The following is a 21,971-nucleotide window of genomic DNA, read 5'->3' as shown; positions in this document are numbered from 1 at the left end:
GAATGTGTAGTACTGGAGAAAGTAGTGGAATGTGTTAATTGTTGGGGTGCCCATGGGGCTGAGGATCAGAAATGTCCCGTGTGAGAGAGGCAGGTTGAGGTTTCCAGGGTTAGAGTAGAGCAGAAGTTGTCATATACTGAGGCAGTGAAGAAAGTAGAGGAAGATGGTTTAAGGGGGAGGAGTGGTGAGAGTAGTTGCTCTATACCAGTACAGAGGGATAGGCCAAAAAGTGATATAAGTTTCAGTAAGATCGGATTCTTTTGCATTTATAGCAATGGTTATCAACTGTACTGCAGGGATGGAATGGAAGTCGCAGAAAATTGAGGTTGTGGTGGCAGCTGCAGAGAGGTATTTGAGTGTGCGAGACTTCACATCAGAAGAGTTACAGGGTGTGTTAAGGGGTAAGGGGTGATGTTCCATCCTTTCAGGATGATGGCATGAGGTAGGAATACATACATTTCATTAGTGGAGTAGGGTATTTATTTAGTCCATTTTTATTTTTCAAGCAAAGTATAAGGGAGTTGTACTCCAGCCTAGTAGGTGGCGGTAATGCAACAAATTCGATGCCAACCGCCGTTAAACCTCATATAAGAAGAAGAAGAGGAAGAAGAAGAAGAAGAAGAAGAAGAGAGGCACATTCAATGCGGAAGATAAGTTTGTGTGTGTCGACGCGGTGTGCGCCATGGAGTGGGGTTCCCCAAAACACCAGTCACCACATTGTACCGCCGATGACTACCGCCTGAAATATCTCTCTATGCCGGACAGTAGCCTAAACAGAAGAACACCTATTGCAGTATAGTAAAATACACTGAAAGTTGCACTCAAAAATAGTACTGTAATTGAGATAACCACGTTTGACGGAGTGCGGTCAAATTAAATTGTAGCGCACTACAATTTTGGATTACACGGCGTCGGTTGTGCACACTCCCGCACGTTCATCAGTCGAATGCCGAAGGAGAGGGAGAAGAGGCGAAAGACCTCCAAGGAGGCAGCGCTGTCTGGCGCTGGGATTGGTGAAGGGTTTTGTAAAGAGCGCAGAACAAGCTGCAAAGCAACTGAGAATTGCGATGAACTGTGCCAGATGACAGAAATTCGGTTACCTGAGGTTAACGCCGTTCTAGCGCAATCTAGTATGATGGAGGTGCTCCGTGTACCGCAGGTGACAATAACCCCAGATGGAGGCTGCTCGCAGGAGATCGAGCAGGAGGACTGGTCTGATGTGAACGGTCCTCTACGACGGAATATGTCAAACTCCTCTATCTCCTCAACAGGTTCCTCCATAGAGTCAGAGGATGACATTCTGAGTGACAACGAGAAAAAGAGCAAGGGGAATATCACATTAGAACATTTGTGTGAGCACACGGGAGAAGTGAGTACAGACTATTCTTTATTAAAATAAAGTCATATTGTTATTGGGTCGTATTTTAAGGAGACATTGTGCACCAATATAGAATTTTAAAAGCCTGTTATAGTAAATGAATTGCCCTTTAATAAAACTGGGTTGAGAAACTCTGTTACCTTTAATATAGACGACATGGAGAATTCAATAAATCCGAATTTTTAAATGGATGAAGACTTGCTAAAGTGCCAAAATTCAGCGTTTTTATTGCATTCCAGGCACCCTCTGTGACTTCTAGGAAGATTTTAACCCACTTAACTCCAAATGTATCTAGGTTTTCACCATCATATAGTTAAGCCCTAGTTCTGACAGTTATTTCTGAAAATTATTTTTTATTTCATGTGATTCGTGATTCATTTACATATGGACCTCATTTTAAGGTCAACCCTGTTAAAGCTGCAATATATACAATTTTGTGGCGACCGGACAAAATTCATTGAAAGCAAGTCTAAGAAGCGGTAGCTCTGTTCTTTGTGCGCTTTTTCTATGGTTCCCGTTCTTAAGTTTAGTTTTTGCAGTCTATTACTTTTGTCAACCCTGTTACCCATAGATACAGGCTAGAAATGTTTTGTCTACTAGTATATCTCAGATCTGGCAGTCATTTTGATATTATGATTGAGAACTCTGTCCTGTCATAGGGCTAGATTTATTCTTCCCCCATCTACTGTACAGTACCAGTCCAAAGTTTGGACACACCTACTCATTCCAGGGTTTTTCTAAATGTTTTACTATTTTCTACATTGTATAATATTAGTGAATACATCAAAACTATGAAATAACACACATGGAACCATGTAGAAACCAAAAAAGTGTTAAACAAATCCAAATATTTTTTATATTTGAGATTCTTCAAAGTAGCCACCCTTTGCCTTGATGACAGCTTTGCACACAAATATATTTCACAGCGGTTTAAATGGTAGAATGATTCTCTACGCTATATTTGCTTGTTTTGTCACGTGAACCAGAATTTTAGCAACCAAGAAATGGCTGAGCGATTTCTGCATAGTTCATCTTTTAATGGATGTGAGCTATCTGATGAATTTACTAAACATCCTTTCCTTAATGTATTAATTCATCTTTTAGAAACCCTTTCATACACAAGACCATTAAGCAACATACAGTACATGTGATACTGGTATAATAAGTTGTTTTTGAGGATCTTTCTAATGTTTTCTAATTTATAGTGCAGTAACAATGAATCACTGAGTGGAAAAACAGAACATTTTTGTATCTAATCAACAGCCAAGTGATCAGTTAGCACTGATCACTTGGGTAATTACAGTCACTAATTACAGACACTATTCGAATGGTTTATTTAGTCTTGTTTGGGATCATGTCAGATAGCTAACTATAGGCCTATCTTAAAGGTCATTTCCTCTTCTGTGGTGCTCTTCTGTGAGACAACACAGAAGTGGAAAGGAATTAGTTTACCCCCCCCATCTTAATTGAGTTAACTCCCTTCATGTCTGATGGACCCTGGTCTGAAGTGGCCATTTTGTTTTAGCCATGTCTTATAGCACATAATACAGGCGCTGCTGTTAGCCTGACCTACAGTATGATTTAGGAGGGCTGAGGATGGTGTTGCATTTGACTTCAACACGCTTGATTGATGACTTGCTGTATAAAATAGTGACACAGTTGTTTGTCAGGACAATACAGTAGTTTTCGATCCTCAAACTTAAAAGTAGCTGTGAAATACCTATATGATGATCCAACAAAGTTTCCAAATAATGTCACTTGTGAATGTAAAAACATAATTCAATGTTTGACTTGTAAGGCCTCTGTTCCTCTAAACCACCGGGTGAAAATTCTGATCGAAGTGAATGATAATCTACTTGTCAGAAGCCATATTTGACTTTGTCTCTGACAAAGGAGATCTGTGCCTCTGTGTAACTCGTCAGAGCTATGCTCAGCCATCTCCATAGAAGGGTCTTAGCTGTCTGCTTCCTTTTAACACAGTGCATACACATTGCCTGGCCCTGCTGGAAGGGATGGCTGGGCTGTGTACACTACACTTGAAAAGCTCTCATACCCAACCCTTTTATTGCTCTTTCCAGTTATTGAAAAAAAAATGGTCATGTAAAAAGTGCCTCCCTGTTATGAAAATAGAGATTTCATTAACTCTCTAACCTTTTTAAATGGCAGATGAAGTCTCCAGTCAGCCCCCACACTTACATTGCAAGCCACCCCCATAGTCTAATGACTTATGTGCACATTTTAGCCACATTGACATTTAGTTATTGCCCTTTCAACACAGCAAGAAGACTACTACTTTGTACACCAGGTTACCCATTCTCTGTTTTTCCAGTAGGGGAGAGTGAGGTAAGTTTATTTTATTTTATTTTTTTACCCTTTAGCATTAGTTCTAACAAAGATATCTACATATATTTCAGGATGTTGTGTATCCCTGGAAATAATCAGAGGCCATGGAAATATTACAGTTTGAAAACATACACAAGCTATCTAACACTTTTAACATAGGCCCTGTTGTTAGCTCATATCCCAGCAATAATGCCTTGCATTACGCCTGGGAAGAAAACACTTCAATTTGTTCAACTTGCCATTGGCTCAACTTACCCCAAGGCAAACATTTTGACTATATTAGCCCACACAGCTACAGTTGAATTTGGAAGTTTACATACACTTAGGTTGGAGTCATTAAAACTTGTTTTCAAACACTCTACAAATTTCTTGTTAACAAACTATAGTTTTGGCAAGTCGGTTAGGACATCTACTTTGCATGACTTTGTGCTTTTCCAACAATTGTTTACAGACAGATTATTTCACTTATAATTCACTATCATAATTCCAGTGGATCAGAAGTTTACATACACTAAGTTAACTGTGCCTTTAAACAGCTTGGAAAATTCCAGAAAATTATGTCTTGGCTTTCGAAGTTTCTGATAGGCTAATTTACATAATTTGAGTCAATTGGAGGTGAACCTATGGATGTATTTCAAGGCCTACCTTCAAATTCAGTGCCTCTTTGCTTGACATCATGGGAAAATGAAAAGAAATCAGCCAAGACCTCAGAAAATAAATTGTACACCGCCACAAGTCTGGTTCATCCTTGGGAGCAATTTCCAAACGCCTGAAGGTACAACGTTCATCTGTACAAACAATAGTACACAAGTATAAACACCATGGGATTACGCAGCCATCATACCGCTCAGGAAGGAGATGTGTTCTGTCTCCTACAGATGAACGTACTTTGGTGCGAAAAGTGCAAATCAATCCCAGAACAACAGCAAAGGACCTTGTGAAGATGCTGGAGGAAACTGGTACAAAAGTATCTATATCCACAGTAAAACAAGTCCTATATCGACATAACCTGAAAGGCCACTCAGCAAGGAAGAAGCCACTGCTCCAAAACCACCATAAAGAATCCAGACTACAGTTTGCAACTGCACATGGGGACAAACATCGTACTTTTTTGAGAAATGTCCTCTGGTCTGATGAAACAAAAATAGAACTGTTTGGCCATAATGACCATCGTTATGTTTGGAAGAAAAGGGGGGAGGCTTGTAAGCCGAAGAACACCATCCCAACTGTGAAGCACGGGGGGTTGTAGCATTATGTTGTTGGGGTGCTTTGCTGCAGGAGGGACTGGTGCACTTCACAAAATAGATGGCATCATGAGGAGGAACATTATGTGGATATATTGAAGCCACATCTCAATGACATCAGTCAGGAAGTTAAAGCTTGGTCGCAAATGTGTCTTCCAAATGGACAATGACCCCAAGCACACTTCCAAAGTTGTGGAAAAATGGCTTAAGAACAACAAAGTCAAGGTATTGGAGTGGCCATCACAAAGCCCTGACCTCAATCCTATAAAAAATGTGTGGGCAGAACTGAAAAAGAGTGTGCGAGCAAGGAGGCCTACAAACCTGACTCAGTTACACCAGTTCTGTCAGGAGGAATCGCCAAAATTCACCCAACTTATTGTGGGAAGCTTGTGGAAGGCTACCCAAAACGTTTGACCCAAGTTAAACATTTTAAAGGCAATGCTACCAAATACTAATTGAGTGTATGTAAACTTCTGACCCACTGGGAATGTGATGAAAGAAATAAAAGCTGAAATAAATACATCTCTCTACTATTATTCTGACATTTCACATTCTTAAAATAAAGTGGTGATCCTAACTGACCTAAGACAGGGAATTCTTACTAGGATTAAATGTCAGGAATTGTGAAAAACCGAGTTTAAATGTATTTGGCTAAGGAGTATGTAAACTTCCAACTTTAACTGTATAATTATGCATTGTAATGCTAGGTTTAGGACCTCATTTTGAAGCTTATAGAGTGATGTATAGAACACTGATGTATAGAACATTCTTAAAATTATCTTCTTTGGTTTACATGGAGGTTTCATGATGCTTCTAACACAATAAATTCATTTGACTTGGTGAAAATCTTTAAATGTATTTTTTATTTTTACCTAACTTGCTTACCACTTTTTCAATGTGGTTTCTTCCTTCAGACTCCATGAAATTATGACCTCTTCCTAAATATTTGGTCAAATTATTAATTTTGTGTATGGTTTACCCCTTTGGCTGAACTTACCCCACCCTCCCCTATGACAAATACTTGTAGCGAAAAAGAGGAATGAACTTTGATGACATCACATTTATTGGCGCTACCAATTTGTAAAAAATCAATAAATAAATGGTATGTTGATTGCTCATATTCAAATCTGCCAGGTTGAGAAACTGTTGCAAGGAAAATGAACAGCTTGAGTGAATCATTCAGTGTTGTCACTCCCTTGTTCCAGTTCTTGTTTACTGTTATGTCATTTATAATTGGTCAAAGTGTTGTGGGCTTTATTTGCAGCTGATTCCAGGAGCATTATTTTCCATCGGTCTGACAACCACACTAGGCATGTCTTTACAAAGATGTGTCCCAGAACTCACCAGGAATGTATTAATAAAAGGTTAAAGAAACAACAATGTTCACAAACATTAAGTTATTGTAGTTTGTGAGAGAACATGCCTCATACCGTTATGGAAATGTAGCATTTATTTTTATTAATTAAAATACCTACTACAATGTTGAAATTCAGACTAGCTTTCACATTACGTCTATAGAATTGTGTGTAGCCACAAATGAAAGGACTGTGTTCATATCTCCTTGTCTTGACAGATGACATGGCTTTATTAAATACATGTTCATTAATATGTCACTGTACACTGTTGGCAATTATGTGTTTGCGAGAGAGTTGAAGGCCTGTGTGGACATATGACACCCACAAAGCTGGCTACACCAGCAAAGTCCATTTCATATGCCACATAAACAACACCAGCAAGTGTCACTTGACATTTCAGTGTGTCTGTGAGTTCTGTTATTTGTTTTCAGTGTATACAATCAATAAAATGAGTTGGTGTTCTTTCACTGCGGCCAATGACCCGGACTTCACTTCCTTTTACTGCATAGTGACCTCCGACCTCTGTTTCATTGATTACCCTAAATTGTCATTGCCACTGGACTTACAGTGCATTCGGAAAGTATTCAGGCCCCTTGACTTTTTCCACATTTTGTTACAGTACAGCCTTATTCTAAAATTGATTCAATTGTTGTTTCCCCCCTCAATCTACACACAATACCGCATGATGACAAAGAATAAAGTTTAGATTTTTTTTTCAAATGTCTAAATAAAAAATTGGAAATATCACATTTACATAAGTATTCAGACCCTTTATTCAGTACTTTGTTGAAGCACCGACTACAGCCTCGAGTCTTCTTCGGTATGATGCTACAAGCTTAGCACACCGGTATTTGGGGATTTCCTACCACTCTTCTCTGCAGATCCTCTCAAGCTCTGTCAGGTTGGATGATGAGCGTCGCTGCTCAGCTATTTTCAGGTCTCTCCAGAGATGTTCGATCGGGTTCAAGTCCGGGCTCTGGCTGGGCCACTCAGGACATTCAGAGACTTGTCCCGAAGCCACTCCTGCATTGTCTTGGCTGTGTGCTTAGGGTTGTTGTCCTATTGGAAGGTGAACCTTCGCCCCAGTCTGAGGTCCTGAGCGCTCTGGAGTAGGTTTTCATCAAGGATCTCACTGTACTTTGCTCCGTTCATCTTTCCCTCGATCCTGATTTGTCTCCCAGTCCCTGCCGCTGAAAAACATCCTCACAGCATGATGCTGCCACCACCATGCTTCACCGTAGGGATGGTGCCAGGTTTTCTCCAGACGTGACGCTTGGCATTCAGGCCAAAGAGTTTCATCAGACCCGATAATTATTTTCTCACGGTCAGTCTTTCGGTGCCTTTTGGCAAACTCCAAGCGAGCTGTCATGTGCCTTTTACTGAGGAGTGGCTTCCATCTGGCCACTGTATCATAAAGGTCTGTTTGGTGGAGTGCTGCAGAGATGTTTGTCCTTTTGGAAGGTTCTCCCATCTCAACAGAGGAACTCTGAAGCTCTGTCCAAGTGACCATTGGATTCTTGGTCATCTTCCTGGTCAGCTCTATGAATATTCTTAGTGGTTCCAAACTTCTTCCATTTAAGAATGATGGAGGCCACTGTGTTCTTGGGGATCTTCAATGCTGCAGACATTTTTTGATACCCTTCTCCAGATCTGTGCCTCGACACAATCCTGTCTCAGAGCTCTACGGACAATTCCTTTGACCCCATGGCTTGGTTTTTGCTCTGACATGCACTGTCAACTATGGGACCTTTATATAGACAGGTGTGTGTGCCTTTCCAAATAATGTCCAATCAATTGAATTTACCACAGGGGGACTCCAATTAAGTTATAGAAACATCTCAAGGATGATCAATGGAAACAGGATGCATCTGAGCTCAATTTGGAGTCTCATAGCAAAGGGTATATGCATTCTTATGTAAATAAGGTATTTGTTTTTTTATTTTTAATATATTTCTAAACCTGTTTTTGCTTTGTCATTATAGGGTATTTTGTGTAAATTGAGGGGGAAAAAATAATTTATCTTGTTTAGAATAAGGCTGTAATGTAACAAAGTGGAAAAAGTCAAGGCGTCTGAATACTTTCCGAATGCACTGTATCTCAGTACATGGTTTTACGTTTATTTATTCAGGGGATCCCTGAAACTAGAGGAGGATTTACCTAAATTGGTCGAGACCAGAGGGACCTCGAGTTAACCGTCCCTGCGAGTGGGTTTGGTAGCTCATTCTTTTATACTTTAGTAGCACAGTTAGGTAAGTTGGAAGCTTGTGTAGTAGAGCTTTGTAAACAATCTGCTTACTGCTATTTAGGGAGAGGCAATATCTATTTCTGAAAAATAAGCCCACTTTAAATATTTTTAACTAGCTCATCTGTATATTTTTTAAACATGAAATCTTTGTCAATCCAAATGCCCAGATATTTATAAGTGGTGACCTGATCAATGGGAGAACCATCGAATTAATAAATATGTAGTCCATCCCCAAAATTGAGAGAATTAGAGAACAACATGTATTTGGTCTTGCCCGCATTAAGTATACGTTTTAAACCTTCCAGAGCATTCTGTAAGGCAACCAGGCCAGATTGCAGCTCTTACACAGCCTGGTCATCAGTCGGGGCAATGGCATACATAAGTGTCGTCTGCATACAGATTAGCATTTATAAAAACATGTATCTCGAAAACTAGACTTAACACCATTTAGAAATCACACACTGTGTCTTGTCTGACAGATAATTCTCAAACCACACGCAAGAAGCCTGATCCAGGCCAATTTCATTCAACCTTTGGTATGAGAATGGGATGGTCAACAGTGTCGAAGGTCTATAAAGAAGGCAGCATAATCATTTTTATAATCGAAGCAATTTAACACATCAGCTGAAACGGTGCCATGTCCAGGTCTTAAACCGGACTGGTGTGGAAATGTTTCCTTTTAAAGTGTAATAAAATAATGTCGCACCTCTGTCATCAAGCAAGTGCTAAGTCTGTGTAGCAATTCTGCTGTGAACATGCTGTGTGACTCACTCAACGTCTCATCACAGATAGGGAACCAAAGTTGTCATGTCTCTGCCTGAATCATCTACATCTCGTTGAACAAGATCTCGATGACGGTCTTATTGCAAATCACATGGAAACAGCAAGCCAGTCAGGTGTGACCATACACAACAGCTGGTAGTGAAATGTGTAAGTTCCACAGAAATGACAACATATAGCAAAGAAACTAAAATGTTTGCAGATGAGGCCAAGGTTATTGTTTCAAGTAATGGGTTAGGGGTAATGGCTAGGTATTTCATTTTTATCGGAACTTTATTTAACTAGACAAGTCAGTTGAGAACAAATTCTTATTTACAATGACGGCCTACCAAAAGGCCTCCTGCAGGGACGGGGGCAGGGATTCAAAATAAAAATGTAGGATAAAACACACATCACAACAAGAGACAAACTACATAAAGAGAGACCTAAGACGACAACAACAGCATGGCAGCAACACAACATGACAACACGGTAGCGGAACAACATGGTAGCAGCACAAACATGGTACAAACATTTTTGGACACAGACAACAGCACAAAAGGCAGAAAGGGAGAGACAACAATACATCACGTGAAGGATTAAGGTTTAGGGTTGAGCAAGAGTGGGGCCATGAAGCTAGGGTTAGATTTGAGGTTTGAATTAGGATATGAAGCTACGGTTAGTGACTTCGATACATTGAAGCAAATAACCAAAGTAACAGTGGCCAAGTGATTATGACAGCTGTCTGTTGTATTTGAGTCAAATCATGATCATTATCGTTATACAACTCAATTGACATCCACCCGACTGGTGAGCGCTGGCTTGAGGAGGACAGTGGCTCTGCCTGGTTGATAATGAACCAGATACTCCAAAGAGGTAAAGCTGACTGTTACTGTGCTTGGTCTTCCTTCTGCAGAGCACACCCTGGTGGACGCTAAAGAATATCGTCGTCAACTGGCCTTTTGTTGGCTCCCAGAGAAGAAACCTGTCCTGGGTTCAACTAGCTGGACACAAAGGTAAAGCACAGTCATCATGGTCATGACAACCTTACCTATCAGAGCAGCGTACCAAGAACCAATCAATGATACATACTGTGCACATTTCACACAAAATAAAGCACACGAAACACAGACTACTGTATACTATTAGTCACACACAACTGCAAATTCCATCTGAAACAATCTTCTTGACCCTAACCAGCTTCAAGACTCGTCACTCAGCCAAGACCGCTCTCCTCTCTGTCACGGAGGCTCTCCGCACTAGCAAATCTGACTCTCTCTCCACATCCTCCTAGATCTGTTTGTTGCCTTCAACACTATAAATTATCAGATCCTCCTCTCCACCCTCTCAGGGCTGGGCATCTCAGGATCTCCACACTCTTGGATTGCATCCCACCTGGCTGGCCGCTCCTACCAGGTGACGTGGAGAGGATCTCTGCACCATGTCCTCTCACTACTGGTGTCCCCCAGGGCTTCGTCCTAGGCCCTCTTCTCTCTATACACCAAGTCACTCGGCTCCGTCACATCCTCACATGGTCTCTCCTATCGCGGATGACACTCAATTACTTTTCTCCTGCCCCCTTTTGACACCCAGGTGGCGACAGGCATCTCTGCGTGCCAGGCAGACATCTCAGCTTGGATATTGGCCCACCACCTCAAGCTCAACCTCAACAAGAAGGCCTGCCCGCTCCAAGACCTCTCCATCACGGTTGACAACTCTATGGTGTCTTCCTCCCAGAGTGCAAAGAACCTTGGCGTGATCCTGGACAACACCCTATCCTTCTCTGCAAACATCAAAGCAGTGACTCACTCCTGCAGGTTCATGCTCTACAACATCCGTACAGTACGACCTTAGTACTTCACACAGGAAATGGCTCAGGTCCTAATCCAGGCACTTGTCATCTCCCATCTGGACTACTGCAACTTGCTGTTGGCTGGGCTCCCTGCTTGTGCCATAAAACCCCTGCAACTTATCCAGAACTCCGCAGCCTGCCTGGTGTTCAACCATCCCAAGTTCTACCATGTCACTCCGCTCCTCCGCACACTCCACTGGCTTCCAGTCGAAGCTCGCATCCACTACAAAACCATGGTGCTTACCTACGGAACAACAAGGGGAACTGCCCCTCTACCTAGCTATACTCAAACCCTACACCCAACCCGAGCACTATGTTCTGCCACCTCTGGTCTCTTGGCAGTCCCACCCCTACAGAAGGTCCACTCCTGCTCAACCCAGTCCAAGCTCTTCTCTGTCCTGGCACTCAAATGGTGGAACGAGCTTCCACCTGAAGCTAGGACAGCAGAGTCTCTGCCCATCTTCTGACAACAACTAGAAATGTACTACCTCTTAAAAGAGTATCTTAAATACAGTGCCTTCACAAAATATTTATACCCCTTGACTTATTACACATTTGTTGTTACAGCATAAAAAAAAATGGATTCAATGTATTTTTTCCACTCATCTACACACAATATCCCATAATGACTAAGTGAAAACATGTTTTTAGACATTTTTGCAAATGTATTGAAAATTAAATACAGAAATCTAATTTACATAAGTATTCCCACCCTGGACTTAATCCATGTTAGAATCAGCTTTGGTAGTGATTACAGCTGTAAGTCTTTCTGGGTAAATCTCTAAGAGCTTTGCACACCTGCATTGTACAATATTTGCACATTATTATTTTTCAAATTCTTCAAGCTCTGTCAAGTTGGTTGTTTATCATTGCTAGACGGCCATTTAAGTCTTACCATAGTTTTGACTTAAATTGACTTGAAAATAAGGCCACTCAGGAACATTCAATGATGTCTTCGTAAGCAACTCCAGTGTATATTTGGCCTTGTGCTTTAGGTTATTGTCCTGCTGAAAGGTGAATTTGTCTCCGTGTCTGTTGGAAAGCAGACTTAACCAGGTTTTCCTCTAGGTGCTTAGCTCTCTCTTGTTTCTTTTTATCCTAAAACAACTCTGTAGTCCTTGCCGATGACGAGCATACCCATAACATTATGCAGCCAGCTCCGTGCTTGAAAATATGATGAGTGGTACTCAGTGATGTGTTATGTTTGGGGCAAATCCAACACAACACTTTGTATTCAGGGCATGAAGTGAATTTCTTTTACACATTTTTTTTTGTTGCAGTTTTACTTTAGTGCCTTATTTTTGAATATTTTTATTCTTTACAGGCTCCCTTCTTTTCACTGTCATTTAGGTTAGTTAGACTAACTACAATGTTGATCCATCCTCAGTTTTCTCCTATCACAGACATTAAATCTCTGTAACTGTGTCAGTGATGTCATCTCAGGGCGAAAGTATTTTCTGGCTTCGTGCTAGACTGCCGCTTGTCCCTGGTACATGTTTCGCCTAACAGTGTTGACTTGTTAACTTGGATTTGTTAGTTCTTCATGGTTTGTTTTTGTCTACTTTCCAGCCTGTTTTTGTCCACTTGCCTTGCATACTGGACTTTTACCACCTTGCTTTATTAGAGCTAGCTCGTTAGCTGTTAGTCTGACCATGCAGAACCTTTCAGAGGTAATTTGTGGTCTGCAGTGGCTGTACAGTATTTACTGCTGATACAGACTCTGCAGAAGTCAGCGCAAACATACTTTTTGCGCTTCACAGAGCTGTTGTCAAATAAAATACAATTATATTGGTCACCTACACATGGTTAGCAGATGTTATTGCGAGTGTAGCGACATGCTTGTGCTTCCAGTTCCGACAGTGCAGCAATATCTAACATGTAATCTAACAATTCCACAACTACCTACAACTACCTAATACACAGAGTTTGTGGTTTATACAGGACCTCCCGTCCCCACCTACCATCAACCAATCATGCCAATACGGAACCCTCCACATTGTTACAAAATATGAGAGGCACGCGGCGATGTGGTACGGAGCTTGATTTGGCCTCTGCGTTTGGCCTCTGCGTGCCTCTGGCGTCTCTGCAATTGTGTCACACCTTCCATACAAAGCCTCCAACCATATTTTCAGATCAAGCATAAATTGGATTTGAGTCTGGACTGCGCTGCTCTGATCACTTCCACCTGCCTGGGTTCTTCCTCTGATCGCTGGCCTCCTGGTTCACTCCTGGCCTCCTATCGGATTACCCTCTGACTCTCGCTGCCGGGTATGGCTTCCGCCTCACCCTGATTATTTGCCGGTAAACTCTATGGTAGTAAACTCTATGACGATAAAGGCTTACACTCCTTTTTTTTGTGTGAGTTGCGCTGTTGTTGGTAGTTGCACTTGATTCAGAAGCCCTGCGCACCGGAGAGGCAGTGTTCCCATTTTGAACCATTTAATTTGTCTGAAAAGACAAACTCCGCCTACCAAGGCAGTAGCCTACATGAGGTTTCATACGTTTTAAAACCATGGCCAGAGAGAGATTCAAAGAACACATCAAAGAGCTGCTGTTTTTATGAGTGAGTTTATGTCTGCTTTTATTCGACCCTATTATAAAACGGGCTTCTCCCTACTTCTCCCGCTGCAATGAATGAGTAGCCAAGTCTATCGATAGCCCTGCATTTGACTTATTAGCAGCTCGTTGTGTCTTTTTAATGAGGAGTATTTCACTTTCTCTGGTCATAGGAACACCTTGAAATTGTGCTTGAGACAGATGGGGTTCGACCTGAGTTTCGCCATCAGTTGCAAGACCGTGTCCCCTCTTTCTGCTCAGTCTCACTGGAGGAAAGGAAGGAGAGAGCAGGGACAGTGAGAGGCTGAACCTCTGCTGCTCTCTCCTTCCCTCTGCTGATCAAGACAACTGGGAACTCTGGCAAAAATTAGATCCGACTGGGAACAATAGTTTGAACGGTCATTAAACTCAGAATTCCAAGTTGGAAACTCTAGAGCTCTGACTTTCCGGCCTGAAGATCATTGACGTCACGATTTGACCATGCCCCCACCCCCAGGTCCCAGTTGTCATAAAAGCACCATTACCATCGGATGCAGGTACCATTAGTCCAGAGAAAGAACAAATAATTTCAATTGATGCTCAGCTGTGCCTTGCAAGTGCTACACCAACTGATCTATTAGTTATCAAATCTCAAGTTTTGAAATATAATATGGTCTGAGAAGAATATTGGCAAGCCAGGCCTATAGCCAATATGCTTTAGGTTTGGGCCTACTGCACAAACCTCATTCCTACAGAACTGTTTTTATTAGGTTAATGTTACATTTTAAGTCCTGTTTAGAAAATATTATGAGCGGTAGAACTCTGCATGCTTTTTGACTGCAAAAGTGGTCTTGACTCAAAGTTTGGTGACCACTTCACTACGGCCTCTCCCCTGAAGCGCCTCTTTCCCTGGCTCTGGTAACCCAGCCTCGACTCTTTTGCCATTGTGTGGGCCCCGGTCGTCAATCTCATTGAGTAAGTCTCCACTCTCTGCTTTTTCCTCTGCAAGCAAAGGTTTTGTTTTTGACTGTGGGTTATAGTGCTAGCTGGTTTAGAGTAGGCTAGTTGGGCTTTGGCTTGCTGCTTTGCCGACCATGGCGGTTTCCTTCCTCTACGGCAACTGAGTTAGGAATGACGCCTGTATCTTTGTAGTGACTGCTTGTATTGATACACTATTCAAGGTGTGATTAATAACTTTTTCATGCTTAAAGGAATATTCAATGTCTGCATTTTTGTGGTCCTGTATGGCTCAGTTGATAGAGCATGGAGCTTGTGACGCCAGGATTGTCAGTTCAATTCCCGTGGCTACTCACACATAAAAACGTGTCTATGCATGATTGTAATTCGCTTTGGATAAAAGCGTCTGCTCTGACATTTATTATAATAATAATTAATAATTTGTTATTATATACAAAAAAATACCAATCGGTGCCCTTTGTGAGGCATTGGAAAACCTCCCTGGTCTTTGTGGTTGAATCTGTTTGAAATCCACTGCTCGACTGAGGGACCTTACAATTATCTGTATGTGTGGGGGGTACAGAGATGAGGTAGTCTTTCAAAAATCATGTTAAACACTATTATTGTGCACAGAGTGAGTCCATGCAACTTATTATGTGACTTGTTAAGCAAATCTTCATTCCTGAACTTATTTAGGCTTGCTATAACAAAGGGGTTGAATACATATTGACTAAAGACATTTCAGATTTCATTTTTAATGAATTTGTACAAATTTCTAAAAACATAATTCCACGTTGACATTATGGGGGTATTGTTTGTAGAGAGTGACACGATCTCGTTTTAATACATTTTTAATTTAGGCTGTAACACAACGTGGAAAAAGTCTAGGGGTGTGAATACTTTCAGAAGTCACTAAGTCATATGTCTTGTCCCCCCCCCCCTAAAATGTCAATATAAACTGGCAGTCGTGAGTGGTTTGCTGTGGAATGTCAGTGTGTCTGTGCTGCTCTTTTCCAGGTAATTTCAAAGCTGGCGGCGAAGGCACCATTCTGAAGAAGTTCTCCGAGAATGAGAAGCTGTGCTTTGAGAGGCTGCAGGGTGACGTGCTCCAGGGCTTTGTACCAGGATACCATGGGGTGGTGGAGAGGGATGGGGAACCCTTCCTACATATGACTGATCTACTGGTCAACTTTGATGAACCCAGTGTCATGGACTGCAAGATGGGAGTGAGGTAAGTTATCAGCAGTAGGTCTGTTCCATAATAATGTGCAGAAGACTACATGTCTGGCCCTTTAGGAGGGTTGGGTGAAAGGAGGTATTAAGCAATGTTGAGAAAATGGCAAACGAATCACTGTTGGAGTAATATAATTTAGCAGTATCAGCGAGCATTTCCCATCTTACACTTCAGTGCTCCTGGTAGCAGAACATACACACTGTCAACTTGTTGCTTTTTCTCTTGATAAAAAAAAAACTGTTTCTGTGAGGATTTCCTGCCACAGTTGGTGGGGGTGTCGTGTCACATAGAGGCCCTCACGTTTCCTGTACATAGACAAAGAACTGTACACACGCATACACGGGGGGTTGCAGGCACAGGTTTCCCCTGGAGACTCCCTTCTGACAAACATACAATCCAATTCATTACCCAAGCTCTCACCGTCAGCTAACACACCCTGTCACACAGTTAAACTAACAATCAGGCTGTGTACCCTGGAGTCTCCTCCTGACTTCCTCCTTTTAGACAGAGGAAGTTCCATTAGCAGAATGAAACTGACCTTCACCGCGCATACATTGACTTTGCGTCTCTTTTTGTCTACCAAGTAAGACTTTGCATGCTGTTGTCTGTAGTGCCACCACACCAACTCCACTCTCATCATACACGACAAGACACAATGAGAAGTAACTTAGCTGTGAGGCCCTGTTGTCCTCTTCTCAGGACGTATCTGGAGGAGGAGCTGGTGCGAGCGCGGGAGCGGCCTAAGCTCCGTAGGGATCTGTATGACAAGATGCTGGAGGTGGACAGTGAGGCCCCCAGCCCCCAGGAGCACCTCCAGAGGGCCGTCACCAAACCTTGCTACATGCAGTGGAGAGAGACCCTCAGCTCCACACACACCCTGGGTTTCCGCATCGAGGGCATCAAGGCAAGTACCAGTGTGTCAACATAAAAGAAGGAATTCGGTCAGTTTTCACTCAAAACGCCACCATAGAGATCCTTTCCCATGTAAAAGGTTTTTCTTGGTCCCCCCCCCCTCCCCATTAATGTTGCTCATACGTTTTTCATGTGAAGTTCATTACATATGCAATTTAGTCATGTTGGCTGTTCCTTCTCTCAGAAAGCTGACGGTACATGTCATACGGATTTCAAGAAGACCCGGTCTAAGGAGGATGTCACACAGGTCTTCAGGGACTTTTCCGGAGGCAACACAAACATCGTAGTAGGTTGACCGCTACGAGTCCTACCTGTTATGGTGTTACAGCCGCATTCATTTGCATGTTCTGCTGATTCATAGACAAATGGAGACATACCTTGTCTCATGTAAAGGCCATACTTGAACAGTCAAACAAATTGGTTGCACTTTACCTGTCTCGTGTAAGATCACATGAAAAGTAATACACACATTGGTAAATATTTGGATAGGATGAGCAACCCACATGGAAATATGCACTACAGTAGATCCTGTTGGAACGACAGATGGCAAATGGAATTGAGATACCTGTACACATAACCTCTATTAATTTAATGGATTTATCAAGGGAGGCTCCCAAGTCTCAACTCTACAGCCAGAATGATCATATTGCCCTCTATTCTCCCCCTCTCATACAGAATTCATACCTCAGCAAACTAGCAAAAGTTCAACAAGCCCTGAAGTCATCTGAATTCTTCAAGAGACACGAGGTGAATAGAGGAGCTTTAGTTCATCAGCACCTGTTTTCTATTGACATTTGTTCATCACATTATAGTTGTGGCCAAAAGTTTTGAGAATGATACAAATATTAATTTTCAGTCTGCTGCCTCAGTTTGTATGATTGCAATTTGCATATACTCCAGAATGTTATGAAGAGTGATCAGATGAATTGCAAAGTCCCTCTTTGCCATGCAAATGAACTGAATCCCCAAAAATACATTTCCACTGGATTTCAGCCAAGCCACAAAAGGACCAGCTGGACATCATGTCAGTGATTCTCTTGTTAACACAGGTGTGAGTGTTGACAAGGACAAGGCTGGAGATCACTTTGTCATGATTGAGTTCGAATAACAGACTGGAAGCTTCAAAAGGAGGGTGGTGCATGGAATCATTGTTCTTCCTGTCAACCATGGTTACCTGCAAGGAAACACGTTCCGTCATCATTGCTTTGCACAAGAAGGGCTTCACAGGCAAGGATATTTCTGCCAGTAAGATTGCACCTAAATCAACCATTTATCGGATCATCAAGAACTTCAAGGAGAGTGGTTCAATTGTTGTGAAGAAGGCTTCAGGGCGCCCAAGAAAGTCCAGCAAGCGCCAGGACCGTCTCCTAAAGTTGATTCAGCTGCGGGATCGTGGCACCACCAGTACAGAGCTTGCTCAGGAATGGCAGCAGGCAGGTGTGAGTGCATCTGCACAGACAGTGAGGCGAAGACTTTTGGAGGATAGCCTGGTGTCAAGAAGGGCCGCAAAGAAGACACATCTCTCCAGGAAAAACATCAGGGACAGACTGATATTCTGCAAAAGGTACAGGGATTGGACTGCTGAGGACTGGGGTAAAGTCATTTTCTCTGAAGCCCCTTTCCGATTGTTTGGGGCATCCAGAAAAAAGCTTGTCCGGAGAAGACAAGGTGAGAGCTACCATCAGTCCTGTGTCATGCCAACAGTAAAGCATCCTGAGACCATTCATGTGTGGTGTTGGTTCTCAGCCAAGGGAGTGGGCTCACTCACAATTTTGCCTAAGAACACAGCCATGAATTAAGAATGGTACCAACACATCCTCTGAGAGCAACTTCTCCCAACCATCCAGGAACAGTTTGGTGACAAACAATGCCTTTTCCAGCATGATGGAGCACCTTGCCGTAAGGCAAAAGTGATAACTAAGTGGCTCGGGGAACAAAACATCGATATTTTGGGTCCATGGCCAGGAAACTCCCCAGACCTTAATCCCATTGAGAACCTGTGGTCAATCCTCAAGAGGCAGGTGGACAAACAATAACCCACAAAATTCTGACAAACTCCAAAGCATTGATTATGCAAGAATGGGCTGCCATCAGTCAGGATGTGTTCCAGAAGTTAATTGACAGCATGCCAGGGCGGATTGCAGAGGCCTTGAAAAAGAAGGGTCAACACTGCAAATATTGACTCTTTGCATCAACTTCATGTAATTGTCAATAAAAGCCTTTGACACTTATGAAATGCTTGTAATTATACTTCAGTATTCCATAGTATTATCTGACAAAAATCTCTAAAGACACTGAAGCCGCAAACTTTGTGACACAAATATTAATTTCCATTCTCAAAACTTTTGGCCACGACTGTACAGTGAGGGGAAAAAAGTATTTGATCCCCTGCTGATTTTGTACGTTTGCCCACTGACAAAGAAATGATCAGTCTATAATTTTAATGGTAGGTTTATTTGAACAGTGAGAGACAGAATATCAACAAAAAAATCCAGAAAAACGCATGTCAAAAATGTTATGAATTGATTTGCATTTTAATGAGGGAAATAAGTATTTGACCCCTCTGCAAAACATGACTTAGTACTTGGTGGCAAAACCCTTGTTGGCAATCACAGAGGTCAGACGTTTCTTGTAGTTGGCCACCAGGTTTGCACACATCTCAGGAGGGATTTTGTCCCACTCCTCTTTGCAGATCTTCTTCAAGTCATTAAGGTTTCGAGGCTGACGTTTGGCAACTCGAACCTTCAGCTCCCTCCACAGATTTTCTATGGGATTAAGGTCTGGAGACTGGCTAGGCCACTCCAGGACCTTAATGTGCTTCTTCTTGAGCCACTCCTTTGTTGCCTTGGCCGTGTGTTTTGGGTCATTGTCATGCTGGAATACCCATCCACGACCCATTTTCAATACCCTGGCTGAGGGAAGGAGGTTTTCACCCAAGATTTGACGGTACATGGCTCCGTCCATCGTCCCTTTGATGCGGTGAAGTTGTCCTGTCCCTTTAGCAGAAAAACACCCCCAAAGCATAATGTTTCCACCTCCATGTTTGACGGTGGGGATGGTTTCTTGGGGTCATAGGCAGCATTCCTCCTCCTCCAAACACGGCAAGTTGGGTTGATGCCAAAGAACTCCATTTTGGTCTCATCTGACCACAACACGTTCACCCAGTTGTCCTCTGAATCATTCAGATGTTCATTGGCAAACTTCAGACGGGCATGTATATGTGCTTTCTTGAGCAGGGGGACCTTGCGGGCGCTGCAGGATTTCAGTCCTTCACGGCATAGTGTGTTACCAATTGTTTTCTTGATGACTATGGTCCCAGCTGCCTTGAGATCATTGACAAGATCCTCCTGTGTAGTTCTGGGCTGATTCCTCACCGTTCTCATGATCATTGCAACTCCACGAGGTGAGATCTTGCATGGAGCCCCAGGCTGAGGGAGATTGACAGTTCTTTTGTGTTTCTTCCATTTGCGAATAATCACAGAAACTGTTGTCACCTTCTCACCAAGCTGCTTGGCGATGGTCTTGTAGCCCATTCCAGCCTTGTGTAGGTCTACAATCTTGTCCCTGACATCCTTGGAGAGCTCTTTGGTCTTGGCCATGGTGGAGAGTTTGGAATCTGATTGATTGATTGCTTCTGTGGACAGGTATCTTTTATACAGGTAAGAAACTGAGATTAGGAGCACTCCCTTTAAGAGTGTGCTCCTAATCTCCGTTCGTTACCTGTATGAAAGACACCTGGGAGCCAGAAATCTTTTTGATTGAGAAGGGGTCAAATACTTATTTCCCTCATTAAAATGCAAATCAATTTATAAAATTTTTGACATGCATTTTTCTGGATATTTTTGTTGTTATTCTGTCTCTCACTGTTCAAATAAACCTACCATTAAAATTATAGACTGATAATTTCTTTGTCAGTGGGCAAACGTACAAAATCAGCAGGGGATCAAATACTTTTTTCCCTCACTGTATATATTAAACACATCGAAGAGCTTTTGTGCAGCATACCGGTGAACAATATCAATGATTATATTGTAATGAGTACTAGTCTTCTCTCTCTCCAAGGTGATTGGGAGCTCCCTCCTCTTCATCCATGACCACACTGAGCGAGCTGAGGTTTGGCTCATTGACTTTGGTAAGACTACAGGGCTACCTGAAGGACAAACTCTGGACCACTGTATACCCTGGCAGGAGGGCAACCGAGAGGACGGATACATGTTGGGACTGGACAACCTGATGAGGACACTGGGCTCTTTAACCAATGAAGGCAATAGTGAAGGAACTAGTCAATTGACTAGTGAGTGAACTAGTGAGTGCCTTTTAGCTATGGCCACCTGGAAGGGAGATGGATTTTACATCATTCTAGCAGTTAGAGGACCCTGGGCGGTATTCTACAGTCTCAAGGGTCCTCTGTCACAAAGTATACTTACTGTATGAATCACACTTACAGCTTACCTACCTACTGTATTCAGCACAACCCATTGTATCGCTGAATACGTATTGTTGTAAATAATACTGTATTGTTGAAGCTATTGCAGCATGGAGGTAAGAGGAAGTTTTTTTTTACCATATCTGTGCCTGCTGAACAAATGATACATTTTAGGTGATGAAATGTAATGAATATACAGAAACTTGATATTGTAAAGCCTGTACATTCTAGAAAAGGCATACATTACTGCTTACGTAAGGGACCGTATTGCATAGAAATCTAACACGCTCAATATTCCAAGGTATCATTAGATATGATTGATTGAAGTATTTGATAATCAAGCATGTCATTTTTGGTTTCAAAAGTTATTTAAGACATTGGGCATACTTTATTCTACAGTTACATACAGCAGTTTGTATTTAGGATCATATCATGGTGAAAGATGAATTTAAAATGAGTCTTTCTAGTATTGTATGTTGATTGTGTGAATGGGTTAGCAATGGTTGTGTATTGGGATTTCATATGTTAAAGTAAACATCTGTAATGCTGTATTATACTACACTTTAAATAGTTCATTTATTTGGGGTAGAGAGATACAAGTGTATTGCGTAAAGTTTATAGTGTATGTTCTTCTGTGTAGAGGCCCATAACTTTGGATATGAAACCAATAAGTCTGCGGAAATTATGTGAAAATAAAATAGTTTTCAGACTGTTTTATTATTTATTTTGGT

General features: G+C 42.0%; 1 protein-coding gene across 3 annotated transcripts; it reads left to right on the top strand.

The window, feature by feature from the left end:
* The first annotated feature begins 623 nt into the window (after window positions 1-623).
* LOC139530655 (inositol-trisphosphate 3-kinase A-like) lies at window positions 624-21,950 on the top strand. Of its 3 annotated transcripts, none has more exons than XM_071327242.1 (7): window positions 624-1,369; window positions 10,241-10,340; window positions 15,686-15,899; window positions 16,602-16,806; window positions 16,999-17,100; window positions 17,490-17,561; window positions 20,860-21,950. In XM_071327242.1, exons 1-7 carry the CDS (start codon window positions 947-949, stop codon window positions 20,878-20,880), a joined length of 1,137 nt encoding a protein of 378 aa, XP_071183343.1. In that variant the 5' UTR covers window positions 624-946; the 3' UTR covers window positions 20,881-21,950. The 3 variants fall into 3 exon arrangements, with proteins under 3 accessions (XP_071183343.1, XP_071183342.1, XP_071183341.1); XM_071327240.1 differs by having other exon boundaries at window positions 625-1,369; window positions 20,877-21,950; XM_071327241.1 differs by lacking the exon at window positions 17,490-17,561 and having other exon boundaries at window positions 20,877-21,950.
* Window positions 21,951-21,971: the final 21 nt, after the last annotated feature.

Source organism: Salvelinus alpinus, chromosome 9 (assembly GCF_045679555.1).
Source record: "Salvelinus alpinus chromosome 9, SLU_Salpinus.1, whole genome shotgun sequence".
NCBI classification, from domain to species: domain Eukaryota; kingdom Metazoa; phylum Chordata; class Actinopteri; order Salmoniformes; family Salmonidae; genus Salvelinus; species Salvelinus alpinus.
Note: the sequence above shows the minus strand (reverse complement) of the source record. Positions and strands in the feature narration are given on the sequence as shown.

Excerpts from the sequence above, each read along its gene's own strand:
- LOC139530655 (XM_071327240.1), top strand. The coding sequence starts at position 947 with ATGCCGAAGGAGAGGGAGAAGAGGCGAAAGACCTCCAAGGAGGCAGCG. Across the intron at positions 15,900-16,601 it reads GACTGCAAGATGGGAGTGAG|GACGTATCTGGAGGAGGAGC; the intron begins GTAAGTTATCAG and ends TCCTCTTCTCAG. Across the intron at positions 17,101-17,489 it reads GAGGCAACACAAACATCGTA|AATTCATACCTCAGCAAACT; the intron begins GTAGGTTGACCG and ends CCTCTCATACAG.